Here is a 19,375-nt window from a genome sequence, read left to right on the forward strand (position 1 = left end):
CAACCTCATATATAAATATAAAATAAATAAATATAAATATATTAACGTTGTTTTCGACAAAATATATACTCATAAATATCATATATAAATATCAGAGTACTCTACAAATGGTATTAATTTATATTTATTATATATACCTTCCTAAGTCGAAAAAGTGCCGGTGTCTCACAGACTCCAAGCGAGCTTTCGGGTAGGAAAAATTCGGCAGAAAAAACATGCTCGCGATAATCGCTATCGTCGATCGCAACAATCGCGAGCATCTTTTTCGCTATCAATTCTTTTCTTCCAATAATTTTTTTTCAAGAAAAAGATCGATTCTAGCCCGATTTTGAAGCGAGATATCGCAATTTATTATTACACTCAGCGAAATCTCATTATACTCTGAGAGAAGTCGCGTTGTTGCACGCGAGAAATAACAGCGGCAAAAAATATAAAAATTAATTTCGCTAATACAAATTGAACTAATTGTACAATTTTTGTTTCTTGCGTAACAATTTCATTTAGGAATTTCGCAAATGCATTTTTTTGGATGAAATTTCGAGAATATTTTTAGTTATAAATAAACGAATTTACGCATTCGACATCATGTCGTAAATTGCCGAATTTTTGATGGTCCACCCTGTATTTTTTTGATTGCTTCATTTCATGCACAGAAAACACTTATATCTAAACTATCAGCAATGAATTTTGATGGTTTCTATAATACTTTGAGCGATGTCAATTTTTACATTAAGTGATCGAGTTTAGCATAACACACAACTAGATCACATTAAAAATTAAAAATAAAATTAACATGTAAAGATCTAACAAAACTATTTGTTAAATCTTAAAAACAACATTTTTAGGAAGAAAACGAAATAAAATCTTTGTCAATTGGTCGATTTATAACTTATAAAGATGTATTTGATAATAGAGTTATAAAACAATTAACGTTTATTGACTTTCGCGGTAGGGGATAACGCAGGGTCTATTGACAAATTTTCTTGCATAAGTACGAAATTTCTACTGACTTAACTTGAATGAGTCATATTTCTTTCCCATTTACAAACAAACCCGATGGCAATCGGTGAAACATGAGATAAATTACAGCGAGTTGAAATTTGATATGTTTATTTTTTGTATTTTTCGTATTAAATTCGACGCAAATAAAGCATTTGTGTCAATATAAAAATATTTTACACTGTTTAAAAGTAGAGAAAATAAAGAAAGCAAAGATGTAATAATAATTTTTGAAGCAAAGCAAAAAATGTTACAATTTTAGGATAAAAAATGAAGTCTGTGAGACGCCAGGTGAGCGAAGTATGGTCGGAAAATCACGCGACTTAGGAATTATATATATATATAATGTTGTTTCGTTATAACGGCGATGAGGGAAAAAATCGATTCCCGGCAGGAACCACTTTGTGTGAAATTTGTACATTCTCCTCGTGTCTGCGTGACTTTTCTCCAAGTACTCCAGTTTCCTCACACATCACATCCAAAAACTGTGTACGTTAGGATAACTGATGTCTAAATTGTCCCATTTTGAGTGTGTGTGAATGTTAGCCTCCTGTCTTGAAGTGCCGGATTAAGCATCTGCTACAACGACCCTTAAGTGGAATAAGAGGATTGGAAAATGAATGAATGAATACAAATTACTGTAAAATAAAAAATTCGTAAAGTATACGATAATCATACAAATTTACGACAATAAACGACTCAGTACGAAAGCGCTGAGAATTAAGCCACCCTTCTCTATTACCCAATACCATTATAACTGACGTCACTCGCTGATTCACCAAAAATCATCGTCGATTTGTATAACCTACACACGGGCCAACGATAATGAGTAAGAAAGTTTTTCATTGTTGGATTTTGACTGGTTATAAAATATATATATATATATAGGCCTATATCTGTTGTGTACTGTACAGTACTCGTTTCTACCTCTAATTTTCACAATATGGTATAAAATAAAAATACGTTGGGTGACAATTTACCAGTACAAAAACATTGCCCCGTCTCTCCTTTGCATCAAAAATTAGATAAATATTTTAATAAGAAATTTAATCCTTAAATTCTCGTAATGTAAATCGAAACATTTCTCACACTTTAAAGGTAATTTACAAGTAAGCTTTGAGTATCGATTGCTTACCCCATCCTACTAAATGGAAGTAAATCAAACGAACTTTACTTGGAAATACAACAGATACGTTGCTGTGGAGATGAACACCTTCGAGGAACATCCACACGAAGACAGCAGTTCTCGAATATTCCAAAAGAATATAGAAAATCTCGCAAACAATTGGCTGAAAAAGATTTTTCATATTAATTTATTGTATGATAGTTTCCATATAGACTCATTAACTAATTATTTATAATTTACATTCTTCATAAAAATGTATAAATTATTATGAATACTAAAAATATAAAAGAACATTTATACGTAGAAAATGAATTTACTATCAATGAAAATAATTCAAAATTGATTGTTATTTAATAAATGTTAAACTTTAACTATAAAATTATATACAGCAGTTTACTAAATTTATTATGATTTATCGTTTTAAAAGTAAATCATTATTTTAACGTAGATATAATGAAGTACACATTATAGCTGGAGGCTTGATACATTATCAATTAAATAACAGAATTGTTAATGTTAATAAATCAGTCCGTACTAAATAAGAATAGAATAGATCTTAAACGAAGATAATTTTTTAAAATATTGTAACAGAAAATAATATAAAATACATAATTAACCATAGAAAAATATTATAGATTTCTCTAGATTTTTTAAATCTAGAATTTGTTAATTAAATAAAGAAAAGAAATTTGCACAATTGAATCTGAAACCTGAACATTCTGATTTACAGAATCGATTTTGAAAAGACGATAAAAATAAAATTCTGTTTATTTTTTCCTTGTCGTATGAAATTAGCAATGTCTTCTTTGAAAAATATAAAATCTGTCATAGCGAATTTTTAGATGATTATTAATATTTCTTATTGTTATTAAGTACTAAAACTTTAGTGTAAAAAAGCAATTATATAATTCTATTGAACTATGAAATAGTAATTACTATTTCATATTTACGTAAGTTAAATTTTTAATTAAATATAAAAATTTGCTTTTATTATCTGTTTAGTCTTCTGATTTTATTAAACTTGTGTTCGTATGTTAATATAATAATTTTCGTATATTTGTATTCAATATATTTTTTTGCAATTTCATATTTATTGTATTTTTACTGCAGGTTGAATCCTGTCCGAATTTACAATGAATTATACTGAAAGCGAGTTAAAACAGTTTCTTGTATATCATTATAAATAACAATTTTGTTAAATTTGTTTGATAATTTTAAAATTCGATTTCTTTATTTACATTTGATAGTAGGGAAGTTTATACTTTAATGTTATTATTTTGTATATTGCTAAAGACATTGTCTTTCTTCACTAGGAGGGAAAGACTCATATAGCCACACATTGGCGTAGCGAGGGGGGAGCCTGGGTGGGCACGGCCCCTCCCAGGGAACCTGGTGCCCTCCCCAGGAAATCACAGCCGAAAAAGTGTTGAGTCGATTTGTAAAAACCTAAAGCTAAAATAAAAGTTTTGAATACTAAAAAAAGGTGAACGGCTTGCTCGGTGCCCAATAATGAACAATAATTTGAAATAATTCAATTTTGTGTCAGGTTGGCCTCCACTAGGCCCCCCATAACAAAACTCTGGCTACGCCCATGTAGCCACAACAAAAATTCTTAGCAAAATAATGACAACAAGTTAGCTGAATCATGCAGTTTCTTTGGCCAAAGATACGAAAAGCTTGCTTTCCATGCATATCTTTAGTGATCAAAGATGAAGTAATTCTTAAGTAAATTTCCGTAAAAGAATTGAGTAAGGTACAAACGTATTGAGTTTTTTTATTATTATTATTAAATACAGCTGCTTTGACAGAGTAAACATAGATATGATTAAAAATTGATTGAAAAGGGCAAACAATAAAAAAGATGCAGAAAATCTACAGATAAAACTAAATCTACACTTTTTTGTTGATTTAAACGACTGCTTATGTAAAATTTAAAATAACGTTTTAAGAATGTTATGCTAATAGATGATACTGGGTGTTTATTTATTGTAGGGTCAGAAAAGGATCCATTAATTTAAATAACGGCAAGCAAGAAAAAGAAAATATATTTCAATGTATCAAATCGAGACATATATATAGTTCATTCAAATATCAAAGAAATATATTCACTTTTTACATAGACTAAATAAATGGATTTATTAAAAATGTATATATATAACTTATATATATATGTGTGTGTGTGTGTGTGTGTTTATATGTATAAAAATGCATTGAATTTTGCGTGCTTTGTAATACAATAAAATAGCTTTTTTACGACAGCAAATTACTCAGTGTAATCCAGTATATCTAATTAGTGGAATTCATGGGTATTGATAAGAGTGTTCCATGTGCGCAACTACTAGAAATCTGCGTGGATAACACGTTGCTGTGTTATCTGCGGTAAGTCACTCAAATCTATCAATAGTAACGTAGACCCCTACAAATATCTCAATCTGCTACTTGTAGCCCAATCTTGCAACCCCAAAACCAAGCTGTATTTTATGAGATAAGAGAGAAAGGGCAGTCGGTGACACCCGAAAATGTGTTACTGTAAAAGCAAAACTATGTTCATCAAATCAGAATTGTTCGTGGTCACTTTTCTGTAGTATAGAACAGCAATCGTCAACCTTTCTGACCACTAAACTCAAAACTATGAATCCTGCGAACTACTATCATAAATTTTTAAACGATACAGACATCTATAAGAAAAATGATGACAAAAGTTTCATTTTATCTAATTAATATAAAATTCGATTGTCTAATTATAACGAATTAGTGTGAAGTTTGTTGCTGCTTGTTTGAAATAAGTTTATGGATTCTTGGCTCTTTTTCACGAAGGACAACAATCGCATTCACAACATTACTACTGATTTATTGACATTATTAATTATTGATAACAGACATTCCGGGTTTGGTTTTAGACTCGAATAAAAAAAAACCCAATGAGTGAGAAAAAGCAACCAAGCATTTTTCATTTCTTTCGTAATACTTCGCGTAACCTTGAGTTGATCAATGTCCAAATTTCTCCACGGACCACCAAACTTTTCTCTCGAACCATCTGTGGTCCTCGGACCAACGTTTTGCGACTGCTGGTATAGAGGCATGTAAACTTCGATCTAAACGTACGACTTAATACACATATCACATTTCTAATGTCAAAGTAGCCGTATTTCGAACTAACCGAATTTCTTAACATGTAAATCTATATATCCCCGGAAGGGACAAATAGTAGTTACGAATAACGGAATTTCGAACTATCCGAGTTTGAATTAATAGGGATTTCCATACGAATATTAATCTTTTAATGTAAAAATGCCGACAAATAATTTTATCACAATAATATAAACTTAACAAAATATAATTAAGAAAAGTACATCTTTTAAAAGTCTCTAAACCAGGGGTGTCCAACCTTTTCGTTTCTCTGGTCTGCATTGGAAGAAGTCAAGGAGTTTTGGGCCACAAGTTTATATAATATATACTTGTGGCCCAATATACAAGTATATTTAAGGACTAACATGTCTAGACTATAATAATAAGTATTAAAACTTTATCACGATAAAGAATATTTTAGAAAATTACTTTTACAGACACTTTCAATTTTTACTTAGAAATAGATAAATGAATTTATTATAAATATAGAGAGACAAACGAAAATTTATTTGAAAAACACAAATATTTGTTTTATTTGGGTCTCTAATTAATAAAGAGCGACGAAACACAATTTTAAAGTGCATTTTTATTCAACTAATATATTTATGAATAATATGTAGGCCAAAAAGTAGGCAAAACGCCAAATGATATTTTTTACATCAAACTAAAAAAAGTAGCCACATTTGGTGCAATGTAGCCAAATCTTGCAACTCTGGAAGGAATAATAAATAAATCTGGAGTTGACTCAAAGGATTATAGACCCAAATGCGAGGAAAAAAGGGAAAGGACAAAAGATAAAGAAGTGAGAAAGGTTGGAAAATTAAGAATCAATGTTACTGTGAAAGACCGAAATTAGAGAATGTCGATATTCTCCGGTGAATGTCCGAATAATACAAAATATAAAATATACAAAATACGTCGGTGAAAGTCCGAATATTTGGTTATATTATTATACATTCGAACAATCGCCGGTGTATGTCGACAAGCACAGATAAGCTTTGGTGGAGGTCGAAACGACACCCGAGAAGCCGATGTCGACAGAGAGGCGACAGTCTGTCACCAAATCCTTTGTGGGTGGCCGGAGGTAGGACAAGGTCTTTCAATCCCGTCAGGTGGGGATCGGTTTGTCAGGTCGAGTGGTGGAGGATGAGAAGGGTCGTCGGTAAGGCGTCTGCGATATCCGAATAAAAGACACCTTTAACAGATCAGTTCGTAATCACGTAATAACGTAATCAGTTCGTAATTTGTAAAGAAAAGTTACTTTCTGTAGATGAGATTTCTTCTCAGGAAATATCGCTGAGTGAAGCAGCTGCAGCTAATTCGAAAAGTGGAGAGCAAGGCTATACACTCTGTCATTGAAAAAAAAAAAAGTGTTCCACGAATAAATGCAGTTGTAAAAGCAAGGGACTCTTGTGCAATTCAAACTGCCATAACAGTTTAAATTGTTGCAATAAATAAGATTGTATAACGATAATCAAACATAATTCATGTGTAAGTTTATTATTGTATTATTTTCTTTAATGATTAAGAATGTTCTGTTCGTTTTAGGTTCAACAGTTTATTTAAATGTGCTGTTACTTAAGCTTTCTCCTATTTTGACATACTAAAATGTTTCATTTTTGTCTTAACGTAATAAAAATATTTTTATTCAACATTCACAATCGGTGTATGCTGAATGTCGACATTTGCCGGTGTAAGTGAGAAATAATGATATTTGGCAAATATTTCGTACATACACGAAACGACTGTGTGAATGCTGACATTCACACAGTCGGAGAATGTTGACATTCGCCAAATATCGGTTATTCACAGTAACATCAATATTTGCATAACAGAAGATCTATTTAACCTTACTCATTACTTTTTATCTTTGGCCTTTCTCGCCTTTCCCCCTTTCCCCAAATTTGGGTCTCTAATCCTTTGAGCCACAACTGCAGTTTTATTTATCAATAGTAATTCTTTCTCATTCACACATCTCCAAGTATTTGAAAATATTTCCTTTTCACTCGAAAATAAAATATGAATAAAGGTTTACGGTTTTGTGAAACTTCTTTTTTTGAATTTATAACCTTGAAATAAATAAATAATAAAAAATTAAAACATTTTTCGGTTTTGTTTACACGTTTATTGGGCCGCATTGGAACTTGCCTTGGGCCGCGGGTTGGACACCTCTGCTCTAAACGGTTTAATCAGTGTTAAAGTTGTAAATAATTTTTTAAAATACGTTTATATTAGTCATGTTTTTGGAAATTGGGGATGAGGATTGGTGGGGTGCCTCCATTCCACCAATCCTCACCTATACATCATTCACACACATCATAATGAAATTCTACATTTGGTTATGTTTATTGGGTTTTGAGGCTCAACCCATCTGAGTCTATCTGTGTAAATATTGTTAGGATGGATGAGTGAGATGGGTGGATGGATTAGGATGGATGGGTTGATGGAGGAACAGTGAGATGGATTTTGAATGAATTTAAAATTGTTTTGATCAGTTAATATGACTGAAATTTAATTTAAAATAATTCACAGGTTAGATAATTTATTTAATAACGATTTCTAAAAATTTATTTTACAAATACTTACCGATTTTTCGATACTGATAACATAACTTCGACTAACGACAGGATTATCTACGGCCACTCGGACTATCATTTGATCTGTGTACAGGGTTAGCCTAATGGCCACTTGAGCCAACATTACAGAAAAAAGATTTTTATGCAGATGATTTCTACGATTTCTCAGGCAACTGTAAATGGAATGTTTTAATATAAACATTCTTAGAAATAACCGACACATAATTAAAATAATAATACAAATCTATTGAGTGAATTAATCGTAATATTTAAAAAATCAAAATTATTTGTTGTGACTGGCTGCAATTTTCAATCACATTTTTAATTTATTTAATTTAAAATATATGCTCTCCACCTCAAATTAGTACTGGCTTGCCCCTGTACATCATATTTTTCCTGTTAACAATGCCGGTTGTCTAACTCCATTCTGGAGAAACTTTTTGAATTGAAATAACGTGACTTTCGGTACAAACCGGAAGTTTGGTATATAGTTAACCGGGATCTCCCGCCCCCGAGCTTTCCATATCCGGTCTCAATTTTCATTTACCTAACTCCGTTCTCGAGATTAAGGAAGGATAGACAACAACCAGTGAGAATTTATAGGTTCGTAATTTTAAAGTTGCAGCCCAATTAGATCTGTATAATAATTGTTTATTTAATATAATATGATAAATTTTAAAAATTTCTTACCTAAACCAAAAAAATATAGCTAGAGAAGAAATTAAAGCTAGTAAAGAAACGCTGAGACCAATCATTTCTACAACTCTTGTTGCTTTCGCTATTTGAACTTTAACCTGAAAGGAAAATTATCTATTTGAAAACTCAAATTATAATTTCACCGATAAAATTAAATAAATAATTATAAAAGACTATTTTCGCTAGTTTGTTTGATGCTTAAATGCAAAGCAACACATAGACGATCTGCCAAGCAAGATGCCTTCCTAGAGTACTTTTAATGGAAAACTGATCTCTAATATGTGTTAGATACGTAAAGAAATCAAGAAAACTCCACGCGGCTAGCCCGTTGGTGAGGCAGTGTTTAATGGTTTTAATTAATTATTTTAAAATTAAATGCTATTTTGTATTGTATCTTTTTAAAATATTTGTCGGATCATTAAATATTACCTTCATTCGAATTAAAATTTTGATTTAAATCTTGTTCAGCGTGTTTGTGTTACTTCTTTCATTAAGAATCTTTGTAATTAAACTCATTTCAACATCATGAGATAAGCAACGTCTTTATTCAAATACATAATTATCTGTATTCAATTATAAACTTACAGTTTAATGAAATTTAATGACTGATTTATTACATTCTTACAATTCTTACATTACCAATATATACTTAATAATATTATAGCTTCAAGTGCTATTCTATAGGTGTATTTCTCTACTCTATACATTCTTCATGAAGTAACAAGAGTTACTCTATATTTAACCGAATTTCTTTTAAATAACTCATTACTAAACCTATCGGAAACGTATATAAAACATTAAATAAGAAAAATATTTAAATATATATGTGCAATAACTTCCACACTAAGAATTAGTAAAATTGTGACTTTGTTTTCGTCATGTTTTTGGAATATTAGAGTGTAATTTTTCAAAATTGTATTTAAATAAATTAACAAATTAAAAAAAAAAAAACTATTCTTAAAAATGGCTTGGAAGACACCAAGAGAGCCTTTTTTTATCATCACGAGTTCGGCTAGGCCCATATTGGGGCCAACCGGGCGGACGGGATATGACATATCCAAGATTAGCCCTCCTATAAAAAATTACTGAAAAAGTTGCTCATCAGATTTCGATTCCCGGTCCTCCAGAACGATAGGCTTCTAGTAGGATTGGTTGAATAAGGCAACACAACAAATGGACGATCTGTAAGGGAAGATGTCTCCCGGGATGGGAAAATAGGCCCTATTTAGGAGTTACACACGCAAATAAAACCCAGAAAATTCTACGTAAGCAGCCAGTTGTTGACATGTGTTCGGTGGTTTAATCCACTCGGTCATTGGTGAGCACCAGAAAGACAGGTTTACTCCTTAATCGCTCGAACATACAGTATTGTAAAAAATGTAAAAATAAACGTTATAGAAAGATTACCTTATACATGTTAATCATACTGTATAACAATTAAATTAATTTGAAGTTTTTGTGATTTTATTCAAATAAATTAGAAAAAAATAACAGCTTTAATTTAAAATATTATTATTCATAAATTAATAAGAGTTAATTAATGGTTAAACACTTTTCTTGGGATTTAATGTAATGATTAAATAATTTAAAATCATTTTAATATAAATTTTCAAATATAGCTTTAAGTAGGAGAATTTTGCTGTCGAACAGAAAAGGAATATCAAAAAATTCTTCAATTCTTCATAAGTTACAGTTCAACCAAGAAAAGAAAAATTCTAATCGTAATCTAATGGAATGTCTTGGTTTCTGGAGAGTTAAAAAAATAATAGTAAATTATAATAAATTAAAAAAACACCCAGCAACGAAAGTTGTTTAACTTTCCCGGCTGTTATCAGTTTTAATTTTAAAAAATAAGTCTTATTAAACAAAATAAATAAAATTGTTTGTGGCGCCAGCTGTTATGAGATTTTGTTATAAAAAACGTTTTATATTTTGAATTATTATAAAATGGCAAAAGGTTTAATTTTGAAGATAGGGATGAGTTTCATAAAAATAGTGTAAATGTTAATAACAAATAAAATGTACATTAAATGTACTGAACATGTCTTATTCCTCGCAAGATATGACACATGACATCCCTTTATCACCTCACCCTCTCGACCTTTAAACACCAAAATTTAATAGCATTAATGATCCTCATATGCAAGTCACCATGCCACATTTCGTTTCTTAATCTTTATCTCATCCTCAGATATTAATCGAAATAGACGCTAACACACACACGAAATTTATTTGCAGTTTTTTTTGACGTTTTTGGGTTCAAGAGGTCTCAAAACGTATAGAGTTACAAAAAAAATCGGAAGGTCAAAGTTGACACGATTCCAATACTTTCCCTTGTTATGTATACGTAAGAGCGGGGAAAGTAAAACTAAACGTTGAGTATCCGTTGTCCCACACGAATTTACAGCATAATTAATAATGTAAAAGTTAATAGTTATCTGTTTATATTTTATTTTTTAAATACAAATACAACAAATTATATTTGTCTTTCAAAGAGAAAAACAAACAGTAAATATGGGAAGTTTAATGTGCATTCTCCACAAATTGTTTTACTGATAAAAATCATTTGAAGAATGAAGAAAAATAAGTAAAATGTCAATGAAACGAAATTAAACTCAAATGCGGGCTGATATTTTTAATCATATTTTTAATTTACTTTAAAATAATTGCTCTCCACCTCAAATTAGTACTGTAGTGGCTTTTCTCTGTACTTTCATAATACTTTCCTATAACGATAGAGTCGTGCCGGCATCTACCTAACACATTTCAGGGAAAAACTTTTGAATTGAAATAATGTGACTCGGTTTGCATCGGACGTTCGTATATAGTTAATCTGGTCCTCTTTCTCCTACGATTTCATGTCTCGTCTCGATTTTCATCTATCTAACTCCGTTCTCGAGATTAAGGAAGGACAGAGACGGACGGACGGACGACAGTGGAAATTGATAGGTCTACAATTTTTTCAAATTGCAGTCCAATTTTTTCAAATTGCAGATTTTATCCACTCGGTTACCCTCCAGTAACCGAGTGGATAAAATCACCGAACACCGGTAGTCGATCGTGGGTTCGTGTGTGGCCAACGGACTGGCCACGTGAAATTTTCTGGGTTTTCATTGCGCTAGTAACATTTAAATTGGGGCCAGCTTTAAATAAAAGTCTTTCCGGGATGCATACTCCTTGGCAAATCCTCGTTCACTTATAGCGTTGCCATAACCAAATAAACCAAACCAATTCTAATAATTTTTCTATAAAAGCGATATTTACGAGGACATACTTAACTACTAGGAAACCTGGACATCCCGCCCCTCCCTTGATTTCAACTTCCCTTATTAACTCATAAACCCATTGCCCCATGTTTCCTTCACTGGTACTGTTTGAAGATGTTCCAACGTTCAGCCAAATTAATGTACAGTGCGTTCAAAGATTTTAAGACATAAAGCTCGAAGTCTTTTTCTGCGACGATGTTTATTTTTCCTATTTATTATCATGACGACATTGTATCATTCTAAATTTCCTGTAGTTGTAATCTGTGTAATTTGCTCTTTAAACACATGTTGAGTCTTACTGTCAAATATGCTCCCACTATTCTTCTGCCACAACTTTCAAAAGTTTCCTTTATTTAGATGTTTCTGCTTAGCTTTACTTTTTCAACCTGGTTTCACCAGTTTTTTTTTTTTCAGTGGAATTACATAAAAACGATTATTCTTGCATTTTTACGAGATTTTTTAAAATTTAAACAAGTCTTATATGAAAGTCTTTCGGATGTTAAGAGTAGCAATTTCGACCACATGCGGGGCCATCACAACTTATCCAACCCAGATTACTTTTCAAATATTAATAGTAGACCAGTATTAATTAGTGGTCGTTGACCATCCTCTCTTCTGGGAGGAGGACTACTACTACTTTTGGTCTAATTAACTTCAACCTCCATCTGCAATAGTCCCTTCTTCCTATCGGACCCAACGATATGGTGGCATTCGAATAGGAAAATTATATAATACGAGGTTACCAGCCTGCACGAAATAAGATTTAAGTGGTTTTCGAGAGTGACGAGTTTAAATATTTGGTCAATTTCGCGAAATTTGATTCGTTGGCCGATCACCATTTGATATTCGGCTGTGAATGAAAGTTTTTTAGCGTTAACATAAGAAAAAATACGATATCTTAAAAATTTAAGATATCATATTTTTAATTAGTATCTATTAAGTCCAATGAAATTGTGCCATAATTCGTACCATCCGCGTATCGCGATAAACATGACAATGGTAGACTGAAATAACTAAACTCTTTATATGGTTTTCGTTTTAATGTTTGTTATATTATAGTATTTTTTATAAATAACTACGAAGTTTATCGTATGCAAGGGTTAAGTTACGCAAGGGTTTATCACACCGAGTAACTAATATAACACATTAAAAAAATTCTTTATTCCTCTGCTATATACAATTTAAAAAATTTTTTAAATGTGTTAGATTGGTCACTTGGTGTTATAAACCCTTACGTAAGATAATACTCGTAGTTATATAAATTAAATAATATAATATAATAGAATAGAAGGGTTAGAAGTACGAAATAATCTAATAATCTTAATGTTTGTACTTATCTTTTTCCCGGGCAACGCTGGGCTTACCTGCTAGTACTAAACATATGTCAATAGTCAGTAAATCCGTAAATACAGATATATACACGAACAGCACGTGTATGAACATTTTTTTTTTTGCTTGTAGGTATGCCTTGATTTTGGTCTGGCATAGCACTAGGCACCAGTATGTAGTGCATACAGTACAGGATATACTCTGTCTCTAACAATACCTTAATAATAATAAAAGATCAGTGATTCTGTAGGCCTATTAATCCACACATCGTTTTCGTAGAAAAAACCTATTTACATCCTGAATTTAAATATAAATAACATATAACCCATTAAACTAATAATTTTTAACGAATTCAATTGACTCTGGGGATCAATGACTAATATGAGAACATTTCTTATAAACAAATACTGTAAAATGAATGCTAATTAAGATAATTAAAGAACACATTATTATTAAAAATTATTATATTTATTTATTTATTTATTAAATATTATTAAGTAATTGAATAAATAAATTATAATAATAAATTATTTTTAATTATTTAATTGATATCAGTATTTTATCTTTATTTAATTTTAATAACTAATCATCTCTATTAAATACATGCATATCTTCAGGCTTATTTCTCAGAAGGGATGGGCAGCAGACAAGAGGGATTACGCTCATCCATTTATCAAACTCCTCCGACACTCCTGTCTTTTCATTCCTTTTTTCACTATTTTTATACTATTTTACTTTAAAACTTTGTTATTAAAATGATAAATGATATAAAAATTGTTTTTAAACTTTTGTTTTTGATAAAAAGCTACACTTTAAACTCTAAAATAGGCTGCTGTACTGAATACTGTTTTGTATTTTATAAACAATGCGATAATTGGAGAAAATAATGAACTTTAACCGATTGCTTATTATAAAAGTAAATAGTTTACAATGACATAAATTAAGCTCAACAAATAAGGTTAGGTAAATTAAGGATAGTTTCATATAGTTGACAGGGATAAAAAAATCTATCAAAGTATTTGATATGTATTTATTTTCATTTTATTCAAATCAAGCGCCCTGTAGATAATAGTCTTTGTTCAAATTTATATTATATTTTAGCGTTGCCATAAAATAGAATTTGCAAATTAAAAAGGAATTAATTTAAATAAATTTTTCTTATTTAGTATATAAATACAATATATAGGTGTGTAAAAAATTAATTTAAATGTAAATATTTAAATTAATAACGTTCGTGCGCATCTCTTTGTTTATTTAAATTTCCTTTTGGTTCTGTCAACGATTAAAACAATGGTGTAAGTATCGTTTTAAGACTAACGGTACTGAATAAAGGCTAATTCACAATAAAAATTAAGTATAAACATAAAACCTTATATCTATGTTATTAAATACAACCATTCACAACGAGTAAGTATAATCTTAAACTTAATCATAAGACGTTAACATAAAGCTTGGAGTTTGCAAACTTTAAAAGTTCTTAGTGATTTTTACGTGATTTAAAATAAGAAACAACAGTTATAGAATTTCCATTGATGACTTTTTCTCTGGTACAACGGATAAATCCCCCATCACCTGTTGCTTTTAAGTTTTCTGATGCAAAACACTTAAAATGCTTTGGCGTTATTTATATCCATAAACTGCACAGCTATACTAACTTTATATTATCAGTCGTCATGTAAACATCAATTTGTTTAATTGCCGATTACTATATTAAAAAAATATAAAATTATTTTTTTTGAATTTTATATTTTAAAGTTCACTATCGGTCGCCCTAAAAAGCAGTTCTATTCCTTGAACACTGGGAGTTCGATCGTGGGTTCACGCCTTACCAGGACAGGCAGGCCACGTTCAGTTTTCCGGGTTTTTTCCACGTCTGAAAACGCCTGAATAGGAACCAGTTACCCTTAAAATGACCTCCTGGAAGGCATCTCCCTAGGCAGATCGCCCAAGTTTTGAGCTGCCGTAACTTAACCAAAACTAGAAAGCAACGACAACGACACCTAGTTGGTAGGAAAGTTAGTACAATTTTTTCTTCCTTGTCCTATCGGTTTTCATTAAAGTAAACCTGACAAAAAGCACAAAATAATTTGAAAATTTCAATATTCTAAAATCCATGGACACATTTGAGACAACACGCGTGCATACTTAAATTAAAAAAAAAAAAAAAATATTGAATAACGAAGTTTACGCTAAAAAATTGTGAAATTTTGTACGGAGGATTTCTAAAACCGTGTTAGAGCGAAACTAGAAGTCGTGTTGTACGGGGAATTTCCCCAAATTTCAAAGCGTATTCTGAAGTAGGCTTCCGTATTGTACGATGAATATCTGTATATTACTGTTTTGTATATATATTCTAATTTTTACCTCTGCTTCGTCAATAGATTTATTATAAAGTTTATTTAGAACTCCTTTCATCTCTTTAGTAAAGCAATCCATGTAATTACTCCATCCATTATTATTATTTTGTTTTCCTAAGACAGAAGGACTTCCTTCCCAATATCCATCTATTCCACATCTTCGACTGGCAAACTCTGTTAAATTATATTTATAATGTATTATTCATGATTTTAAATTCGTTATAAATATAAATATCTCAACTTACTCGTTATATCCAATCCTATTTCCGAAGGACAAGGGATTTTGGTCTGGCATAGCACTAGGCACCAGTATGTAGTGCATACAGTACAGGATACACTCTGTCTCTAACAATACCTTAATAATAATAAAAGATCAGTGATTCTGTAGGCCTATTAATCCACACATCGTTTTCGTAGAAAAAACCTATTTACATCCTGAATTTAAATATAAATAACATATAACCCATTAAACTAATAATTTTTAACGAATTCAATTGACTCTGGGGATCAATGACTAATATGAGAACATTTCTTATAAACAAATACTGTAAAATGAATGCTAATTAAGATAATTAAAGAACACATTATTATTAAAAATTATTATATTTATTTATTTATTTATTAAATATTATTAAGTAATTGAATAAATAAATTATAATAATAAATTATTTTTAATTATTTAATTGATATCAGTATTTTATCTTTATTTAATTTTAATAACTAATCATCTCTATTAAATACATGCATATCTTCAGGCTTATTTCTCAGAAGGGATGGGCAGCAGACAAGAGGGATTACGCTCATCCATTTATCAAACTCCTCCGACACTCCTGTCTTTTCATTCCTTTTTTCACTATTTTTATACTATTTTACTTTAAAACTTTGTTATTAAAATGATAAATGATATAAAAATTGTTTTTAAACTTTTGTTTTTGATAAAAAGCTACACTTTAAACTCTAAAATAGGCTGCTGTACTGAATACTGTTTTGTATTTTATAAACAATGCGATAATTGGAGAAAATAATGAACTTTAACCGATTGCTTATTATAAAAGTAAATAGTTTACAATGACATAAATTAAGCTCAACAAATAAGGTTAGGTAAATTAAGGATAGTTTCATATAGTTGACAGGGATAAAAAAATCTATCAAAGTATTTGATATGTATTTATTTTCATTTTATTCAAATCAAGCGCCCTGTAGATAATAGTCTTTGTTCAAATTTATATTATATTTTAGCGTTGCCATAAAATAGAATTTGCAAATTAAAAAGGAATTAATTTAAATAAATTTTTCTTATTTAGTATATAAATACAATATATAGGTGTGTAAAAAATTAATTTAAATGTAAATATTTAAATTAATAACGTTCGTGCGCATCTCTTTGTTTATTTAAATTTCCTTTTGGTTCTGTCAACGATTAAAACAATGGTGTAAGTATCGTTTTAAGACTAACGGTACTGAATAAAGGCTAATTCACAATAAAAATTAAGTATAAACATAAAACCTTATATCTATGTTATTAAATACAACCATTCACAACGAGTAAGTATAATCTTAAACTTAATCATAAGACGTTAACATAAAGCTTGGAGTTTGCAAACTTTAAAAGTTCTTAGTGATTTTTACGTGATTTAAAATAAGAAACAACAGTTATAGAATTTCCATTGATGACTTTTTCTCTGGTACAACGGATAAATCCCCCATCACCTGTTGCTTTTAAGTTTTCTGATGCAAAACACTTAAAATGCTTTGGCGTTATTTATATCCATAAACTGCACAGCTATACTAACTTTATATTATCAGTCGTCATGTAAACATCAATTTGTTTAATTGCCGATTACTATATTAAAAAAATATAAAATTATTTTTTTTGAATTTTATATTTTAAAGTTCACTATCGGTCGCCCTAAAAAGCAGTTCTATTCCTTGAACACTGGGAGTTCGATCGTGGGTTCACGCCTTACCAGGACAGGCAGGCCACGTTCAGTTTTCCGGGTTTTTTCCACGTCTGAAAACGCCTGAATAGGAACCAGTTACCCTTAAAATGACCTCCTGGAAGGCATCTCCCTAGGCAGATCGCCCAAGTTTTGAGCTGCCGTAACTTAACCAAAACTAGAAAGCAACGACAACGACACCTAGTTGGTAGGAAAGTTAGTACAATTTTTTCTTCCTTGTCCTATCGGTTTTCATTAAAGTAAACCTGACAAAAAGCACAAAATAATTTGAAAATTTCAATATTCTAAAATCCATGGACAAATTTGAGACAACACGCGTGCTTACTTAAATTAAAAAAAAAAATATTGAATAACGAAGTTTACGCTAAAAAATTGTGAAATTTTGTACGGAGGATTTCTAAAACCGTGTTAGAGCGAAACTAGAAGTCGTGTTGTACGGGGAATTTCCCCAAATTTCAAAGCGTATTCTGAAGTAGGCTTCCGTATTGTACGATGAATATCTGTATATTACTGTTTTGTATATATATTCTAATTTTTACCTCTGCTTCGTCAATAGATTTATTATAAAGTTTATTTAGAACTCCTTTCATCTCTTTAGTAAAGCAATCCATGTAATTACTCCATCCATTATTATTATTTTGTTTTCCTAAGACAGAAGGACTTCCTTCCCAATATCCATCTATTCCACATCTTCGACTGGCAAACTCTGTTAAATTATATTTATAATGTATTATTCATGATTTTAAATTCGTTATAAATATAAATATCTCAACTTACTCGTTATATCCAATCCTATTTCCGAAGGACAAGGCAGATAAACAGTAGAGTTTTGTATTGTTGCAGGCCAACATAAAACTCCGTCCCACACCGGATGACAGAAGATATCTGTAACTATAAAATGAAAATAATTTCATTTTTTACAAAATAAAATATCTTATATAATATTAATAATATATTTTTCAATTATATTTTTATGAATTATAAATTTGAAAAATATAAACATACTTGTATAAACATGAAAAAATAACAAATTAAATTGGAAAATTGAAAAACCAGTAAACCTGAATTTAGGAACACTAGGTTTAACATACACCTGTAAAAGTCAAAAAATGTGGTCTAGGCTCTTGATGTGTTTTTATCTCGAATAAGCAAACACTTCGCTTTACGAATAACGAACAAAAATTCCCTATCCTTATTTTCCAAAATCAATTATGTTAATCAGGAATGAATTATAGGATTATAGTGGCGTATCCCGGATTTTGAGAATATAGTTGTCGCTCAAGGCAGTTTCGGAGGACCAAGTCACGTGCTCCCGGCGTTTTTCGGAGAATGTTACTCAATTACCTAAGAGTTACTTTAATTACGTAATCTTATCAACTGATTGCTTCGGTAACTGATAAGTGGGTGCTACACCTACCCTGAAAATGTCCCTGATGAATTACGTTTCCCACGAATAGTATTTTAAAAAGTAATATGCTGACGTTTTTTCGCAGAAATTCTTTTTTATCTTTGTACTTGTCAAACGAAGTTCTCACAGTTCTATTTTTAGACAGTATTCTGACATTCTTCGCATCAAACGCTGATAGAAGCTTCATGCTTAATGGAGAGACAGCATTAAAAACAGACTTTTGAAGGTATTAAGCACCATTTCGTATTAAATTTTGAAAATTTAGTACAAAATTGTTCTTAACGTTTCTAGTGCTAAATTATATTAATGACATTGATTTGAATCAGATAAGATAACAACAGAAAGGAATATCTTTTGTGACCTTTCGGGTCGGCACCTCTTTGGTACCCTGTCAGGATTGACACCACCGTGTTTCTCGAAACACGGAAACCGAGACGGCGATTACGTCATGCCGTCGCGCGAGCGGTTCCGTACGTGGTCAGACGGATTCGTAATGTCGATTCGAGAGACAACATTGGAAGTGACTCAGAT

General features: G+C 30.7%; 1 protein-coding gene across 1 annotated transcript in view; it reads right to left on the reverse strand.

Moving 5' to 3' along the window:
• Positions 1-18,321, reverse strand: part of LOC111624446 (PDF receptor-like) — a 54,786-nt gene extending 36,465 nt beyond the window's left edge. The window contains exons 1-5 of the mRNA XM_023367282.1: positions 18,214-18,321; positions 17,976-18,142; positions 8,521-8,624; positions 7,841-8,003; positions 2,135-2,288 (exon numbers count right to left, since the gene is read on the reverse strand). Of these exons, the coding sequence (XP_023223050.1) occupies positions 2,135-2,288; positions 7,841-8,003; positions 8,521-8,624; positions 17,976-18,047 (493 nt within the window). The 5' untranslated portion in view covers positions 18,048-18,142; positions 18,214-18,321. The remainder of the gene's footprint in view (positions 1-2,134; positions 2,289-7,840; positions 8,004-8,520; positions 8,625-17,975; positions 18,143-18,213) is intronic.
• Positions 18,322-19,375: the final 1,054 nt, after the last annotated feature.

This window comes from Centruroides sculpturatus, unplaced genomic scaffold (assembly GCF_000671375.1).
Source record: "Centruroides sculpturatus isolate CEXI.00-Female unplaced genomic scaffold, Cexi_2.0 scaffold373, whole genome shotgun sequence".
Lineage (NCBI taxonomy): Eukaryota > Metazoa > Arthropoda > Arachnida > Scorpiones > Buthidae > Centruroides > Centruroides sculpturatus.